Genomic DNA, 19,872 nt, shown 5'->3' with positions numbered 1-19,872 from the left:
TAGTGACAATATCGTGACCGCCGTCGGATTTAAAATCTGAGGGTACGATTTACAAATCCGTGAGTACAGTTTTGCTAAACTGAGGGTACAGTTCACAAATGTGTGGGTACATATGTACAACTGTGTGTGTATGGATTACTAAACCGTGGGTCATCAGTGACCCCGTAATCTAGTGACCATAAAAAAAAAAATCCCTGTGATGTCGCCCTCTTGTGGCGCTTTTGGAAAATTGTTTAAAAAAATATGATATACGTAGATAGATAGATAGATAGATAGATAGATAGATAGATAGATAGATAGATAGATAGATAGATAGATAGATAGATAGATAGATAGATAGATAGATAGATAGATAGATAGATAGATAGATCTTTATTAATCCCGATGGAAATTGTTTCGTTACAGCAGTAAAACACAGAACTCCACACAGAACTCTACACATATTGCACAACCTTGAAATATAGAAAAAAACAGTAAGGGAGGAATATACAGGGGCACCGCTACATACAAATATGGAGTAAAAAACAGTATACTGTATCAATAAAGTATCCAAAAACACATTTATTATTACCATTATAATTACCACTACCATTATCACCACTATTATCAACATTATCACCATTATTATCATTAGATTATTAATAACAATAATAATAATTACAAAAACAAAATGTGACAGCAAATTTGGGGTCTAGAAAATAAAGTGACTTCAGTAAATAAGTGGTTTACGATCAAGGAAAAACAGCCCTAATCAGTCCAACAACATTAGATCTGGCTGCCTCGACTGTGAAGAGACTCGTTGTAGAGTCTGATGGCGGTGGGTAAAAAAGATCATTAAAGATGTTTTTACTTCAAAAGAAAGGAACCAGATCCTGAACCAACCCCTATTTCTGAACCCAGCCATAAGATTAGAATATAAAGGAGCAAAAATCAACAGCTAAAAGACATTTTATATGAATTTACCCACAGATTTTTATCCACACAGGCATGCACTGACTTAATTAAAGAAAAAAGAAGTAAAAATAACAAATAAAATGGAAATTAAACAAAAATATAAAAAATAAAACAACAAAACCTTTTAAATGGATAAAAGAAATTGAGGAAATAAAACAGAGGAAGAAAATGATGAACCTGAAATAAAAGTACAAATAAAAATGAAAACAATAGAATTGTTACTCAAATATTATTGTAACTGAATTCATAATGTAATAATACAGACCCTGTAGCGGTGGTCTTGCTAAAAGAATCAAGAAGCAGTCATTGGATGAAAGCCTGGGTTGTTCTCAAACATACCACATTTGTATGGTATAAAATGAAAGATTTCTTCTGGAGATAATAAACATTACGTTGTAATAAAATGTACTTTTAAAAATCTCTCTCTCTATACAGGCTCATCATGGAGGCAAATTAGTGGAAAAGTGGGTGTGTCTAAACTGCTGTAGGCTGAATGAGCAGAGATAAACTGATGAAGGCTGAATAAACGTACCACAATACAAAGTATTTCTATGAAAGAATCAATTCCCCTCTGAAACCATCCACACATATCTAAGTTCTGCTGTATTATTCCTCACTAAATAAATGGTGGTTAATAAATTGAAAAAGAAAATCTTCATATATGTATCACTGCCTCACAGATTCTAAAATCACCCAAACAGTTTAATGTTACACTTTCATGTAAATTTTACATTTAATTTGTTAAATCTGACAGTTTCACTTTTGATCCTAAACCAAATCTAAACCCCGGGTAGAGGAGCTGAGTGAACGTGGTCTGAACTCTGTGGAGGAGCTTCATTGTATCAGAGACGCTGTAGAAAGACAGAGTTCCTGCTTCATAATCCACATACACTCCTATTCTAGAGGAACTCGGCTTTATAAGAATTTCAGTATTTTTGTTATTGTGTCTGAATGAAAATCTGGATGGAGAACAGAACAAACTCCAGGACTGATCATTATATCCAAACACACACTCATCACCATGTCCCTTCCTGCTGATGCTTTTATATGACACTGCTATATAAACCCCAACATTCCCACTCCACTCAACCTCCCAGTAACAGCGTCCACTCACACTCTCTCTACACACAACCTGAGAGTTATAATGAAATCTATCTGGATGATCAGGATATGACTGTGATGTTTCACTCCAGGTCACCACTTTGTTCTCCTCAGACAGACGAAGGTTTTTATTTACTGTGTTTGGATCCAGTGTGAACTGACAAAAATCTGGAGAGGAAACACAAAATGAACCAATTAACACAGAAGAGAGAGAGAGAGAGAGAGAGAGAGAGAGAGAGAGAGAGAGAGACAGAGAGAGAGAGAGAGAGAGAGAGAGAGAGAGAGACAGAGAGAGAGAGAGAGAGAGAGAGAGAGAAGTGTGTGCGTGCAAAAGTGTGACACTAGACAAACACACAAATACACAGACACTACACATGCACAGAAATACTACTCAAACACTACACAGACATATAGACACCCAACAAACAAAACACATTCACAAAGTACAGACACACACCAGCACCACACAATCCAACCACACACAAACCCTACACATACACACAGACACTACACAAACACACATTACACATACACACATACAAACCCTACACATATACACAAACACTACAAAATCACACAAACTCACACAAACATTACACAAACACTACACAATTACACAATCACAGAAACACTACACAAACACATACATTACACAAACACATACAAACTACACAAACACACACATGCATTACACAAACACATACAAACTACACAAACACACACACATACATTACACGAACACATACAAACACTAAACAGACACAACACAATAACAGAAACTACACAAACAATGCACAAATACTACACAGACACATAAACACTACATATACACACAAATACTACACAGACACATACAAACACTATACATTACACAATACACACCAACACTATACATACACACAAATGCTACACAAACACTACACATACACACACTACACATACACGTCACTGAACAGGAATACAGATACACTGCACAAACACAGACACTACACAATCACACAAACATACATTACACAAACGCTGCATGAATACACACAGACACTACACAAACACCGGAAACACAAAATCTAACAACAAACAATCACACAGTCATGCTAATAAAGCTCTTTGAATTGTGTGTGTGTTAAAGTGTATAGAGATAAGATAAAGATAAGACTTTATTGATCCACTTAGGGAAATTAACTAAGGTATGTGTGAGGGTGTGTAAGAGTGTGTAAGCATGAGTGTGAGTGGGTGTGTCTCTGTAACTGTGTCTGTGTAAATGTGTGTTGGTGTGTGTCTCTTGATGCATGCTCAATAATCCAGGTACACAAATCCATAAAGTTGAGTCAGTTCATCTGGAGACAAGTATGTTGTAGAGATACGATTCGCCACTCATCCAAGTGACCTCTTCAGTCTGAGCTGGTGGTGAATATCCCAACCTTATATGCAGCCGATTTGCATAGCGACCGAGCACTGTCCATTGCATAACAATGGAAACGGTGATCAGGTCCATATGCAATTCACAATGACCATTAATTACAATGGCCATGTGTGTCTTTTACACATGATTGGGGTAAATGTGTGTTTGTCTCATGTAGCTCCTATTATGGTGTTGTAAGATGGTGAGGGATGTACACACAATTCATGGACCACATCAACTCGTTGGACAAACACATCAAGTTCACAAGAGATGATGCAAGCAACAACAGTTTCACTTTCTTAGACTGTGAAATTGCTATTCAAGATGGGGGACGTTTGAAAGTAAATGTGTACCGCAAGCCAACACACACGGACCAGTATTTAAGGTTTGACTTCCATTATCCATTGGAGCACAAACTAGGAGTCATCAGGACGCTGCAACACCGGGCGAACAGCATCCCCACAGACACCACGGCCAAGGATAGAGAGAAATCTCATGTCATAAAGGCCGTGGGTGAATGTGGTTATCCCAACTGGGCATTCGTAAAAGTGGGAAAAATGCCCAAACACGGCTCCAGTGGAACGAAGAGAGGAGAAGGGCAACCGCTGTCTAAGCGAAAACCAGTGGTGATTTTGTATGTGGCGGGAGTAGCATAATAATTGAGACAGATATTCGCCAAACACCGTGTTTCAGTTGCTTTTAAACTCCAAAACATGCTACGCCAGAAATGAGTTAATCCTAAGAACAGGGTCCCTCGACACAAACACAGTAACGTAGTGTATGCTGTTAAGTGCCGGGAGGATTGCCGGGAACTGTACATCAGGGAAACTAAACAGCCACTGGCGAGATGGATGGCCCAACATAGAAGGTCGACCTAATTTGGACAGGACTCCGCGGTTTACACTCACCTGCAAGTCAGCGGCCACTTACAGTGTATCACAAAAGTGAGTACACCCCTCACATTTCTGCAAATATTTCATTATATCTTTTCATGGGACAACACTATAGACATGAAACTTGGATATAACTTAGAGTAGTCAGTGTACAACTTGTATAGCAGTGTAGATTTACTGTCTTCTGAAAATAACTCAACACACAGCCATTAATGTCTAAATAGCTGGCAACATAAGTGAGTACACCCCACACTGAACATGTCCAAATTGTGCCCAAATGTGTCGTTGTCCCTCCCTGGTGTCATGTGTCAAGGTCCCAGGTGTAAATGGGGAGCAGGGCTGTTAAATTTGGTGTTTTGGGTACAATTCTCTCATACTGGCCACTGGATATTCAACATTGCACCTCATGGCAAAGAACTCTCTGAGAATGTGAGAAATAGAATTGTTGCTCTCCACAAAGATGGCCTGGGCTATAAGAAGATTGCTAACACCCAGAAACTGAGCTACAGCATGGTGGCCAAGGTCATACAGCGGTTTTCCAGGACAGGTTTCACTCGGAACAGGCTTCGCCAGGGTCGACCAAAGAAGTTGAGTCCACGTGTTCGGTGTCATATCCAGAGGTTGGCTTTAAAAAATAGACACATGAGTGCTGCCAGCATTGCTGCAGAGGTTGAAGACGTGGGAGGTCAGCCTGTCAGTGCTCAGACCATACACCGCACACTGCATCAACTCGGTCTGCATGGTCGTCATCCCAGAAGGAAGCTGACGCACAAGAAAGCCAGCAAACAGTTTGCTGAAGACAAGCAGTCCAAGAACATGGATTACTGGAATGCCCTGTGGTCTGACGAGACCAAGATAAACTTGTTTGGCTCAGATGGTGTCCAGCATGTGTGGCGGCGCCCTGGTGAGAAGTACCAAGACAACTGTATCTTGCCTACAGTCAAGCATGGTGGTGGTAGCATCATGGTCTTGGACTGCATGAGTGTTGCTGGCACTGGGGAGCTGCAGTTCATTGAGGGAAACATGAATTCCAACATGTACTGTGACATTCTGAAACAGAGCATGATCCCCTCCCTTCGAAAACTGGGTCTCATGGCAGTTTTCCAACAGGATAACGACCCCAAACACAACCTCCAAGATGACAACTGCCTTGCTGAGGAAGCTGAAGGTAAAGGTGATGGACTAAACCCAATTGAGCACCTGTGGCGCATCCTCAAGTGGAAGGTGGAGGAGTTTAAGGTGTCTAACATCCACCAGCTCCGTGATGTCATCATGGAGGAGTGGAAGAGGATTCCAGTAGCAACCTGTGCAGCTCTGGTGAATTCCATGCCCAGGAGGGTTAAAGCAGTGATATTAATGGTGGTCACACAAAATATTGACACTTTAGGCACAATTTGGACATGTTCACTGTGGGGTGTACTCACTTATGTTGCCAGCTATTTAGACATTAATGGTTGTGTGTTGAGTTATTTTCAGAAGACAGTAAATCTACACTGCTATACAAGTTGTACACTGACTACTCTAAGTTATATCCAAGTTTCATGTCTATAGTGTTGTCCCATGAAAAGATATAATAAAATATTTGCAGAAATGTGAGGGGTGTACTCACTTTTGTGATACACTGTATTTAATGATGAAAATGTGCAGATCTTTGACAAGGAGGAACGCTGGTTTGAACCAGGAGTCAAAGAGGCCATAAATGTGAAGAGGGAACGACCATCCCTGAACCGGGGAGGGGGCCTGAGAGTACATCTATCACCATTTTACAACGCCGTAATAGGAGCTATACCCCAATCATGTGTGAAAGGCACATGTGACCATTGTAATTAATGGTCATTGTGATTTGCATATGGACCTGAACACCGTTTCCATTGTTATGCAATGGGCAGTGATCAGTCATTATGAGTTATGGGGTTTTACTTGTTTTAACTTCATGACCTCTGAAGTTCGTGGTGATTTTAAATAACTATTGAAGAAAAGTACCTGGAACAGTGGTCTTTAGCAAGGACTAAAATGTCCCTAGTCCGAGGTATGATCACTGGATTAGTCTGGAAAAAGTTACAAAGCCAATCCTAAGGTTTTAGTACTTCAGCGAACCACAGTAAGAGCCATGATCTCCAAATGACACTTGGAACAGTTAAGATTGCTTCAAGAGCTCATCAATGTCTCATTAAGGAAAACATACAAGAACCCAGACAAACATTTAGGAAACCGCAGGACCTGCTGACCTCAATTTAGATCTGATTTAATGATTCCAGTATTGGAAGGAGACTGAGCACAAATAAAATCCATGGGAGAGTCACAAGGTAAAATCACTGTTAACTAAGAAAAACATAAAGCCTTGCCTCTCATTTACCAATATAAGAACCTTAATGACCCTCAAGCTTTTGGTGATGATGTTCTGTGAACTGATGAGTCAGAATTCTTATACTTGCAATGAAGCTAAAACAGCATTTTACAATAAAAAACATCTTACTAACAGTCAGTCATGGTGGTGGTTGTGTGATGGTGTTTCAGGGCTAAAGAAGAACATCTGGTCATCAGCTCATGATTTAAAGATTAAACACTTGTGTAATATAAAAACACAACAATTCCAAATAACAAGAGCAGATCTTTGTTCAAATAAATCTGAAAAAATAAAGTTTAGGTTTTGGACTTAATCAAATTTAGATTTGAACCAAATTGAGCTGCTGTAGCATCTGAACTAGTAAAGTGTAAAAAAAAAAAAACTGTAAAAATACAGATAACTAGGGGGTGCAAATACTTTTTCACTGCAATGTGTATGTTTGTGTGCTTGTGAGAAACTTACATTGTAGAAAATCTTCTCTGATTTTAGGTTCAGGGGGTGAAGTAATCCGGACTTTCTTCACTGGAGAAAGAGTAACAGTACAATCACTATTCATAAATACATACACATATACACATACATACATAAATACACAAATACATTCATACACATAGGTATTATTATTATTCTGTTTAGCTCACTGGGTAAGAGGCAGGTGCCACTTCTTGTCTTTTTTGTGTGTGTTAGTTTAGGCCTGGTTTGGCAGTTTAGCTGTTTTTCTTATTTCTTTCATTTGGCACCGTCTACAGTTCACTTTGTGAGTGGAAGTTTTGTTGGATTTTAAGTTCAAATTTCTACATTTGTGTTGTGTAATTAAAACACTTTGTTTATAAAAACCTGAAATATTTAAAGGCCTGCTAAGTAAAGTTGATTTAGTCAACTACTCAAACATGCATAAATGCTACAGAAACACACTAACACATTAACAAACAGTACACAGACACACACCAGCAACACACAATCCAGCAACAAACACACATTCATGCTAATGAAGCTCTTTGAATTGTGTGTGTTTGTGTGTTTGTGTGTGTGTGTGTGTGTGTGTGTGTATTTGAGTGTGTGCGCACATATGAGTGTGTGTGTCTAATAATATGTTAATGTGAATGTGTGTAAGAATGGAAGAGTCTCTGTAACTGTGTCTGTGTAAATGTGTGTTGGTACATGTTAGCGTGTGTGTGTGTGTTTCAGTGGTTTCTGTGACTAAATGATTAAGACTCATAAAATCACCTGGATCAAAAATATACAGACAGCTGTTTAAATTAATGTTTAACTTGTTTTAACTTCATGACCTCTGAAGTGTGACAAATATGTAACAATACAGATAACTGGGGGGTGCAAATACTTTTTCACTGCACTGTGTATGTTTGTGAGAAACTTACATTGTAGAAAATCTTCTCTGATTTCAGGTTCAGGAGGTGAAGTAATCCGGACTTTCTTCACTACAGAAAGAGTAACAGTACAATCACTAATCACAGTAAATACATATTTACACCAGAAATTGTCACAGGTACAGCAAGTAAGAAGTTTGGCATGTTCTCTCAGTGTTTGTCTAAAGTGGCCTTAAGTCTGAGTAACTGACTAAGTGTGAGTGTATTTCATTCAACCCTGGACTCACTGTGACCATGACCAGTACTGGGTTAATGAGTAAATGAATGATTTTGTTAGATGTAAATTGTTCATGTTGATGGATTTGATTGTTTTGTTTGATGTTTGAGTACCGAAGCACTTTGAAGACAATGGAACACTGAGGGCTTGAACTCACCTTCATCTGGTATCTTCTCACACTGATCTTTCCAGAATTCTTCTACTTTCTCTCTCAGCTGAGATACAGACTTTGTAACATCATCAAATGAGCGGAAAGGACTGATTGTGATGGAGGCTGATTCTGCAGATCCAGCAGAAGCCGAGAGAGATTGAAAATTCTACATCCAGACAGATAATGTTCACAGAGAAACAACAAGATGATGATGAATCACAAATGATTCAACTAATAAACTAATAAACTTGTGCCTGTAATACTGTTGAAAATAGTTGGTACAAGGACAATTTTAGACTACTGTGAAGATAGTAAAATTCATTTATTCAACCACTGGATTTATACCATTCCAATACATTCTCAGATACCAGCTGCCCCTTTTCCCTTTGGCTGGCAACCAATCAGATTTCCTTTCAGTTAGAGATTAAATAGTGTGGCTGTCCACCAAAAAACTCAGCCCTGTTATTTTCCTACCTGTCCACTAGAGACCGCCATCAATGGTCAATCTAATGTCTCATTATCTGATATCAGGTGAGTTCTCACTATTTATTATCTTTTTGACGCTACTGTCATCAAGTTTTTTATACTTTTACAAGTAATTTATTACTTGGACTGGTGCAGCAATAATATAATTATTTTTAGTTCTGATACCTGGAGGAAATGGACGGGATCCTCAGAGTGTGAGAGCTGTTGCAGTTCAGCATCTTTCCTCTTCAGCTCTACAATCTTCTGCTCCACCTGTTTCAGGACTTTTTCAGCTTGACTTACTCCTGCCGTCTCTCGATCTCTGATCAGATCTTTTAGCTCAGAGCATCTTCTGTTAATTGAGTTGATTAGTTCAGTACAGATCCTCTCAATGTTCTTCACTGCTGTCTGTGCAGAACACTGATAGAAGATTCAGAAAGAGGAAACGTTTCTCACTCAGATATTTGTCCATCCTGCACATGTAGCTACTGCCCAGACAAAGACTTTCATCACTCATAGCTTGGTGATGGTGCTAAATGGCTTGATTTTTCATACTCTTGTAAATGTTACCATCATCATCATGTCCACATGATGGAGTAATTGATTCTCTACTTCCCAAATATAAGAAAGAGTTCCAGTCTTCTACCTTCCACACCAGTACTTCTTTAGTGTTCACCATCACTTTAGTTTTTACTGCATTTGTCAGCATATATCCTCGCAGATTTTCAATACAACACATCTGCTCCTGTATGTCCTTAATTCAAAATGATATGTGTGGATTAAATCGAATAAAACCTAAAAAAAACATATATACTGTAAAAGATGCTGGTGGTAGCATACTGTTACAGAGTATCAAGAAACAGCAGCCTGGCCAGAACTGGGAAATTCAATGTAGTGATCTTCTAAAGTCTTTACCAGAAATCTTATACATTAATTTATGTTTAAGCATCTTAATCCAAAGCAACAATTAATAATCTTCTTGGGTGGCCCAGTCAAAGTCCTAATCTGATCTTATCACCCTTATAATTATTAGCACAACCTCAGAATTGTTGTAAAGCATCAATCACTATATAACCAGGCAGAACTTTTAAATTCCTGAACAAAAATCACTTGCAAAGTTACCTGAGATATAAAAGATCTCATTTTTAATGGAGATTGGTTTAACGGAGGAGAGTTGGACTGATCCTGAGAGCTTTTTGTTTATAAAATTTACCTTGTGAGACTCCACCGCATTTATCAGCTCACAAAGTTCCTTCTCTCTGTTCTGGATTTTCTCCTGGAATTTTCTCTGGATCTCCAGCAGCTGCTTCTACACAGAATAACAATTCAGAATTTACTTGTATTGTGTACGAGCACCACAAACAATGCAGTGCAAATCCTAATTGGAATAATGTATTATGGTCAGATAAAACACTGCAGTTTTGAGGTGGTGAATCAAAATTTTGGGCTGCTTTTCTGGTAATGGGACTTTACGCATCATTAAAGCAAACATAAACAGAGCAAATTGACAGACATATTAAATAAGAGATTTAATCTTAACAGTCATGAAATTAAATCTATAAAGAAGATGAAGAATTTAATAAGATAACAGCCAATCCCCTTTAAAGTCCATTTAGTATTTATGAATGAATTTGAATATGCAAGTCCACCATTGTTCTGTTATAAAATTAAAATGTTTTTAAAAGATCCAGGCTTACATTTAATCACAATGCAGCAAATAGCTAATAATATTTTTTTTACTTTAAAACTGCCAACAAAGTAGTAATGTAATTTATTAATGGTGTCTTGTTTTGTTTTGTTATCGTTTTATGGTCAAAAAATTCTTGACCATGACTTGACATCACATTCCAAAAACCCTTGTTATGTATGTGTCGCTTAAATACCTGAACTTAATCATTAGCACAGATGTCAACATACATTTGGCCATATAGTGGTTATGTTTGACCTAGCTGATTTACTCACATTATTATAACGTCCATCTAAACAGCTAGTTTTAATGTTTCCTGCTGGTGTTTCTATATCATTTTAATGTTTTTGATCGCCTCCACATAATGCAACCCAGTATTTACCCAACAATTCTACTTGGTCTTAACAGTATATTACTGCATCAACTTTCTTGCTTTCACAAATAACACTGACCCTGTAAATTGCATTTTAGTACCTGGAAAAAACATGGCTGTGTAAAAGGGGTTTAATCTTGTGTGTACAAAACTGCCCACTGTATTTGCTCGGTATATCAGATAAAACGTAAATGTACCTAATAAACTGTACAATTAGAGAATAGAAAAGCATTATAATAATCTAATTCTGCACGAGTGAAATGTTTGTCATTTATACATAACATAACTAACATAAATGATCTGTTACTTGTTGAAGAGAGCTGTATAAAATAAAATATATGTATAAAATATAAAGATATGTATAAAATAAAAACAGAACTAATGAGTTGTTACTTGTTAAAAAGAGCTGTATAATATTTTTACCTGTTTCTCAGTTCTTTCTGCTGCAGCTGATATTGTTTCATGTCCTTTATGATTGTCTAGCATACACAACGTGCAGATACACTGATGATCAGTACGACAGTAAACCTCCAGCAGTTTATCATGCTGAGAGCAGATCTGATCCTGGAGTCGTCTGGAGGCTTCAACCAGCTTGTGCTTCTTATAAGAAGGAATTTGATAATGAGGCTGAAGGTGAGTTTCACAGAAAGAGGCCAAACACACCAGACAGGATTTAACAGCTTTGTATTTTTTTCCAGTGCAGGAATCACAATCAACAACTTCAGGTCCAGCAGAACAGTGAGCAGAATGTGGAGCTTGAAGTTCTGTTTTCTTCAGTTTCTCCACAACTCCAGCCAGCATGGTGTTTCTCCTCACAACAGGTCTTGGAGTGAAGGTTTGTCTACACTGTGGACAGCTGTATGTTCCCTTATCGTCCTCCTGATCCCAGCAGTTATTAATACACACCATACAGAAACTGTGTCCACATGGAATAGCAGCTGGATCATTCAGTGTTTCCAGACAGACTGAACAGCTGAACTCGTCCTGAGTTACTGAAATTTTTGACTCCGCCATTTTTCTACATGTAAACAGAAACACCAGTAAACACAGCAAGTTATTTACAGCAGCTCAGACTTCCTGGTTTAGTTCGTGAGCGTGATGTTCATGTTCACATTTCTTGATATTTTTTTTTTGATTACCTGTACTCATGCTGTGGGACTTTTAATTTGTATTGTGGTTGTAGTAACTAGTACATGCAACTAGTTAACAACTACAACCTTCGTCTTATCAAAACTTGCATTTCAAAATTTTTGTTAATCTTCTATATTTTATTATTACTGTACCTTTACTGTAGTACATTTTATGTTTCGTTACTGTACCCATGCTGTAGGACTTTTATAATGTGGTTGTAGTACCTAGTACAGGTGACTAGTTAAGTACTACATCCTTGGTTATATGAAAAAATTTTTATTTTATTTACTTTTAATTCTTTATTACTGTACCCATATTGCATCGTTTATTATATTAAAATGATTGATTTTAGAATGGTTGACACTAGGGCTGGGCGATATATCGAGATTTTATAATATATCGATATATTTTCATACGCGATATAAGATAAGACAATATCGCGTATATCGATATAAATGTTGCGTTCCAGTTAGATCCGACAGTTCGTCGTTTATGGCGTCACATCAATGTCAAAACTATCGCGCGCAACTTTTAACATTTCGCGTGTGTAAATATCCCTCTCGCGAGCACAAAAAGAGGAATTGCGTGCACACTGATCATAAAATCGCTCTCAAACTGTCTTTTTCACTCTCGAATGTTGTTTTTCTGCTCGATTTCATTGTTGTGCGCGCGCGCGAAAGCAAATTACGCTCGGCTGCTCTTTCTGCGCGAGAGAAGATTTTGCGCTCGCGTTATCAAATGGGCGGTTTTGACAGTTTGGGGGCGGAGTCAGGGCCGGCTCTATGCACGCCTTACTTCCGGGTTCTCGTGTACGGGACAGATCAACTTCCGGTATTCAGACGCCGGTTGTCAACAAGCAGATATCATGGCTCTCTCTTTTACACTTGTTGTCTTCAAGATTAACCTCGTCTGACGGTGAACGATTTTAAATGTACAACACCAGCTACATTGACAAATATGAAGGTAAGTACGTTTGCAAGCATTTCCTTATAACCATGCAGGTAGGCTAGTTGTAAACTGGTTAGTGGTTGTTTTGCTAGACTAGACAAACACTACATCTAGCTTGACAGACCAGTATTGAGATTTATGTTTTAGTTAGCTTTGAAGCATTACCATTACAATTTCATTTTGATGCATCTTCTCCTTGCACAGTGTCAGGTATATATATATATATATAATGTATGTGTGTGTGTTCAGTTCCCAGGTGGAGCGGTCTGGGTTCTTTCTGTGTGGAGTTTGCATGTTCTCCCTGTATCCATGTGGGTTTCCTCCGGGTGCTCCTCCGTGTTTCCTCCCACAGTCCAGAAGTGTGTAAGTGAGGTGAATTGGAGACACTAAATTGTCCATGACTGTTTGATATTAGTTATTTATTATATTAATATAATTTATATTTATTAATTAATTGATAATTAATTGATATTGATGAATTGAACTGATGAATCTTGTGTAGTGAGTAACTACCGTTTCTGTCATGAATGTAACCAAAGTGTAAAACATGACTTTAAATTCCTAATAAAACAAACTTAACATATCTGACTGAATATATTACCAATTTACCCTCAATCTTTTCATTAAGTGTAAAAAGTTTTGTTTGCCAATATATTAATGAGTTATCTTTTATTTATTATCAAATGTTATGTCAGACCTTTAAATTTTCATGTCATTTAATTAATTTGATGTTACAGTATTAACATGTCTTTCTCCAAAAAAAACATTTTTGTAGTAAATGTGAGGATAAACTTGATTTTTTTTTTTTTTTTTATGTTTCTTACGGCAGGTTATCAAGACATAATCATTACAGAATTTATCAGTGTCAAGCTGGCAGCAATATGCTGTTCAATTCAAAACCTTGTATCATGTTACAAAAGAGAAAAAACTGACTTTCATTTAAAGTTAAATTAGATTTATTTCAAGTCTTTAACACCATTCAAGTGGTCTATTCATCATGAAATGAATGCTAAACAACTGCCAGATTCACAAAACATGAGAAACGGCAAAGGTGGAGATAAACTGTTTTACACACTAAATATGGACAAGTATTGAAACACCAGCTCATTTATTGTTTCTTCTGATATCGATCCATCCATCCATCTATCACTGATCAGCCATAACATTAAAACCACCTCCTTGTTTCTACACTCACTGTCCATTTTATCAGCTCCACTTACCATATAGAAGCACTTTGTAGTTCTACAATTACTGACTGTAATCTGTTTCTTTGCATGCATTGTTAGCCCCCCTTTCACCCTGTTCTTAATAATCAGGACCCCCACAGAGCAGGTATTATTTAGGTGGTGGATCATTCTCAGCACTGCAGTGACACTGACATGGTGGTGGTGTGTTAGTGTGTGTTGTGCTGGTATGAGTAAATAAGACGATAAATACAGCGCCCGGTGGGCAGCGTCCTGTGACCACTGATGAAGGTCTAGAAGATGACCAACTCAAACAGCAGCAATAGATGAGCGAAGGTGGACCAACTAGGTAGAAGTGTCTAATAAAGTGGACAGTAAGTGGACATGATATTATAAAACTCCAGCAGCGCTGCTGTATCTGATCCACTCATACCAGCACAACACACACTAACACACCATCACCATGGCAGTGTCACGGCAGTGCTGAGAATCATCCACCACCTAAATAATACCTGCTCTGTGGTGGTCCTGATTATTAAGAACAGAAAGGAGGCTAACACAGTATAGAGAGAAACAGATGAACTACAGTCTGTAATTGTAGAACTGATAAAATAATCAAAGAGTGTAGATATAAAAGATGTTTACATAATAAAGAGGCTTTTGTTGGTTTTTATGCTTTTGTTTAACACAGAAATAGAGTATAAACTATAATATATATTTACAATATTTAAATGTACACGTTATTAAAAAAAGAAAATTGCAGATAAAGGCGAGTGTTTAGCTTCATGCCTTGTCAAGTGGTCCAGTCCGATAGTTCACATGCAGGTAAAACACAGTAAACAGAAATGGACATAGCGATCACCGTGTCGAACAACTTATGCTCTTTTACCCGTCGAATGCAGCGTTCAACATGAACCCTGAGAATGTTCCGATCCACCTCGATCTTGTGTTTGAAAACCCAAACTCTACATATTCACCGCTATACGACATGTTGTGTTTAGAACTTTGCTGGGGGTTCTCACAAAACAGAAGCTAGACTGTCCGACTAAGGCTAAACGGAAACACGTCACAGAGCTTGCATGCATAGAGCCAATAGCATTCGCTGATAGAGCCGGCCCTGACTCCGCCCCCAAACTGTCAAAACCGCCTCTTTGAAAACGCGAGCGCAAAATCTTCTCTCGCGCAGAAAGAGCAGCCGAGCGCAATTTGCTTTCGCGCGCGCGCACAACAATGAAATCGAGCAGAAAAACAACATTCGAGAGTGAAAAAGACAGTTTGAGAGCGATTTTATGATCAGTGTGCACGCAATTCCTCTTTTTGTGCTCGCGAGAGGGATATTTACACACGCGAAATGTTAAAAGTTGCGCGCGATAGTTTTGACATTGATGTGACGCCATAGTACTCTGCACTAATGACGTTAGATAGTAAAACAATAATGAAAATAAAAACAGTACAGAAAATAAATGTGTAGTATATTTGTGTAACTAACAGTCTCTACTGACTTCAAGAGAGAAAAAAATAATAATAAAAAAATAACTGGGTGGATTCACTAGCCTCCAACTTGACCTCTGGTGTTGCACTGCTTCACCCACGGCGATCGGCGGCGGCTGATCGGGAGGATCCGGGTCACGGCACCAGTTTTATGTAGCACATGTGAACGGGTCTCACGTCGAATAATGGCCACACCACGACAGGAAGTCGGTCTTCAATGTTTATTGCTGAACACAATACATGGGGCAGAGTTAGCACATGCACACACACACGTAGGCACACCCTCTCTCTCCCTCTCTCTCTCACCCTCTCTCACCCTCTCTCACCCTCTCTCACCCTCTCTCACACCCTCTCTCTCCCTCTCCTGCACAAAGTGGAAACTCATGAGCATAAATGCTGGGTTTAAAAATGCCATCTAAGCTGTAACTTTAGCGAAAACAGCGATACAGCTTCACTCTGATGTTATAACATCCTTACTTGGCAAATTACTACGGTTTATAGAGCTTTAATACTCTAAAAGAGGGATATTTACAAAAGAGAGAGTGAATCGCATCTTACCCGTTCAGCATTCACCATGAGACTGTGAAATGCCCGGGAAAACACGGAGCTTTCAGGTGTGGTGTCGCGCTAACTAGTGCCCCACGTGAAACAGGAAAAGGGGGAACCCAAAAAAAATAAACCTTTACAATTAAATGAAATAAGAACGCACTTTTTTTTCCGTATAAAGCTTTGAGGGAGTTCATTACATAACCCAACATTTATCTTCACATATAAAGAAATGAAATAAAAATTATAAAAAAATATTAAAGTGCAAAAATATCACGGCTACATATGCCACTGTTGGAAAACTGCACTGAGTTAAGTTTAGGACCCAGTTGGCCGGTAGATGGCGCTGTAAACAATGTTTTGTCTTTTGGTACTACAATTCGGCATATAGCAGTCATATGTGGAACACTATTCTCTACTCAGCATTGATAACAGTGTTTTTACCTAAATAAAACCAGGTTCCACCGAGATTTGAACTCGGATCACTGGATTCAGAGTCCAGAGTGCTAACCATTACACCATGGAACCCTGACACCATGAAAACTAAACGTAATGATTCACCATTTGCTAAGTAAATAAAGCAAAAATACACAACTTCAGACTTGAACATCTCAAGTGATTTAAACTTAGGTGATTGATATAATTGACTGAAATCAATTGAAAAAAATGAGGTAATTTAGATGTTTTAAACACTAAATAAAAGTAATTTTAGTTAAACATTGCCACCCAAGTATCAAAATCACAACAAAAAGTTCCACTGTTGAAAAATTGCAGTAAGTTCAAGACGCAGTAGGTCGGTAGATGGCGCTGTAAACAATGACTTGCCACTTTGTGTTCTAATTTGGCATAGAGCAGTCATATGTGGAACACTATTGTCTTCTCATCATTGATAACTGTGTTTTTACCTAAATAAAGCCAGGTTCCACCGAGATTTGAACTCGGATTGCTGGATTCAGAGTCCAGAGTGCTAACCATTACACCATGGAACCACAAAAGAAATGTTTTGTAATGAAGAATTGAGCACAAAGGTTAATAATTACACCATTAACTCCACATGTTTTATGTAGTGTTTATGGTATTTGAGCTGGATGGATAGATGGAAGTTAACATGTCAGACATCCCAAGTTGCAAAAACTCATTTCAGGGAGCTACAAAAAAAGCTAAAAACCCTCTCGCACACAGCAAAGTATATGGGTGATAACAGAACTTTTAGGAGCTGGTAACTGAGCTACTAAACTAACAGTTCGCATCACAAACACATTAATGTGTACTACATAGTGCACCAGATAGTGTGAAAGATAATTGATTTATAATCCCTACATAGTGCACTAGATTGTATATTAAAAAAGAAGTTATGTTTTTTACTTAGTGCACTAAATAGTGTACTAGATAATAGACTTTTGTTTCTTACATAATGCTTTAGGTAGCGTATTAGTTAACAGATTTAGGTTCCCTACATAGTGCACTAAATTGTATATCAGATAACGGATTTATGTTCCCTACATAGTGCACTAGATAGTATTTTAGATATGAATTTATGTTCCCTACACAGTGCACTAGATTGTATATTAGATCACGGATTTATGTTTCCTACATAGTGGACTAGATAGTGTATTAGATAACGCATTCATGTTCACTACAGAGTGCACTAGAAAGAATAACTAGATGATGATTTGTGTTTCTTGCATAGTGCACTAGATTGTATATCAGATAACGGATTTAATATGCAATCGGGAAAAAGTCTGTGTCGCCTGCGTGTGTGTGTGTGTGTGTGTGTGTGTGCGTTCTTGGCCGCTTATTTTAGATTCCGGGAGATTTTATCTGACTTGCGGGCATCAGGGAGCCGCTATGTATATGCGGAAGGCTTCCGGAACTGACATGTAATCTAAGGTGACTCTTAGGTTTATTCGCTGCTGTTGGCTTATAAAGTTCTACTAAACAAACTGGCTCGTATTTTGGCACTGATATACCTTCCTGAATGGTGATATGCTTGGTTTACACTACTAGCACAAACAGTTGTGGTCTACACCCCACAAGCGCTCTGTTGTACTGCACATGCGCTGAACGCTACCATCCTGAAAGTGCTAATGTTTCTAAACCTTGAAACTCACACCGGCTCCCAAATGAAACTTGCCATTTGCTAAATAAATAAAGCTGAAAAAGAAAAATACACACACACACACAACTTTAGACTTTAACATCTCAGATTTTTTAAACTGATGGGATTCATATAATTCTAAAATAATGTAGATTTAGGCAGTACATTTTAACTATTCTTTTGCTAAACATTGCCACCCAAGTATCAAAATCACAACAAAACGCCCCACTATTAATAACTGCACAGAGTTAAGTCTTATAGTTTAACACCTGCCGAAGTTTAGTGCCTCCCGAAGAACGAAGAGACATTTTGTTGAACGGCTCTTTAAAAGGAACCGAGCCAAAATATCCGGCACCCTTCAAAAAGCCATAATTCCCATCACTAATATATATACACACACACACACACACCTAATTAATGTGTGCCATATGTGGTTCTGTGATGAGAAATATAGGTGGTACTTGGAAGTTTTGATTTGATAATGGGTGGTACTTGGTCTAAAAAGTTTGAGAATAGGATATAGGATATATAGGATATATACTGTAGGTTATGTAGGATATAGGATATTTTGACTAGGGCTGTATGTATGATGCATCATCAAACTGTTATACATTATTTATTCTATTTTGTATTAGATGAGATGGTTTGTCTCTGTATTGACCCGCAATTCATTTTTAAATGACACCTAACGATAGTGATCCGACGCTTTTTACTATAAAATGTTGACTTCATCAAAAAGAATCGACTCCCTCAGCTTCAAATTGCTCATTGCTGAGTACCATCAACTTAGTGAATAGACTCTTTCGAGTCTATTCCTGTCGTTCAACTTAAAGAACCGGATTAAAGAATCAACTCATTTGATTCATTTGAACACGCAGACTCACTCGCTCTCCCGCTGTGAGCTTCTCAAACTGAACTGCGTCTTTCTGTACATGAGGAAGAAATCTATGTAGAGATCTCAAATAACATGAACCTGAAGGTCTGAACTTACATTGTAGAAAAGAAAAACAAGCCAGTCCTACAAGCACAAATATCCACCTGATAAGTCACCGGAGACCGGCTATACAAAGTGGAAAAACGTTCTTTTGGTTTCTGTAGATGTTAAATGAAGATACTCGCCCAACATGGGGCTGGAACCCACGACCCTGAGATTAAGAGTCTCATGCGCTACCAGGGCCGGAGTGGGCCCCTTTTTCAGCCCAGGAGTTTTATGCCCAAACCCGGCCCACTTTTTCCATGCAGGAGGAATTTGAATAAATAAAACAGCAGCTAGCTCTTTCAATGCCTTTTTATTGGGTATACGTTCAGGTATTATGTTGGTTAGTTAACAGAAAGCACTTCACTTAAACATGTTTAATTAAATCAGATAAAGATTTAAAAGGTAAAAAAATGTGATAAAGATGAAAACGTATTTACATTTGTGCAGGAGCAATAAGTTGAAATAAAAAAAAGAGGTACTATATTGTTAGGTTTACACTAAACTCTTAAATAGCTTC

General features: G+C 38.1%; 1 protein-coding gene and 2 non-coding genes across 3 annotated transcripts; all 3 read right to left on the bottom strand.

The window, feature by feature from the left end:
- Positions 1–1,699: 1,699 nt before the first annotated feature.
- LOC134326006 (tripartite motif-containing protein 16-like) lies at positions 1,700–12,124 on the bottom strand (the record flags this gene model as incomplete). Its single annotated transcript, XM_063008199.1, has 7 exons — positions 12,118–12,124; positions 11,402–11,996; positions 10,132–10,227; positions 9,105–9,338; positions 8,460–8,619; positions 8,077–8,136; positions 1,700–2,223 (listed from the first exon to the last, which is right to left on the bottom strand). Coding segments are annotated over exons 2-7 (1,665 nt in total), but the record flags the coding sequence as incomplete, so codon positions are not given.
- Positions 12,125–16,734: 4,610 nt separating this feature from the next.
- On the bottom strand, positions 16,735–16,806 carry trnaq-cug (transfer RNA glutamine (anticodon CUG)). Its single transcript has one exon. It is a non-coding gene; the product is annotated as a tRNA-Gln (tRNA).
- A 389-nt stretch (positions 16,807–17,195) lies between these two features.
- trnaq-cug (transfer RNA glutamine (anticodon CUG)) lies at positions 17,196–17,267 on the bottom strand. The gene has a single exon. It is a non-coding gene; the product is annotated as a tRNA-Gln (tRNA).
- Positions 17,268–19,872: the final 2,605 nt, after the last annotated feature.

This window comes from Trichomycterus rosablanca, chromosome 14, assembly GCF_030014385.1.
Source record: "Trichomycterus rosablanca isolate fTriRos1 chromosome 14, fTriRos1.hap1, whole genome shotgun sequence".
In the NCBI taxonomy this organism is placed as follows: Eukaryota; Metazoa; Chordata; class Actinopteri; order Siluriformes; family Trichomycteridae; genus Trichomycterus; species Trichomycterus rosablanca.
The sequence above is the reverse complement of the archived record's forward strand: the minus strand, read 5'-3'. Positions and strand labels throughout refer to the sequence as shown.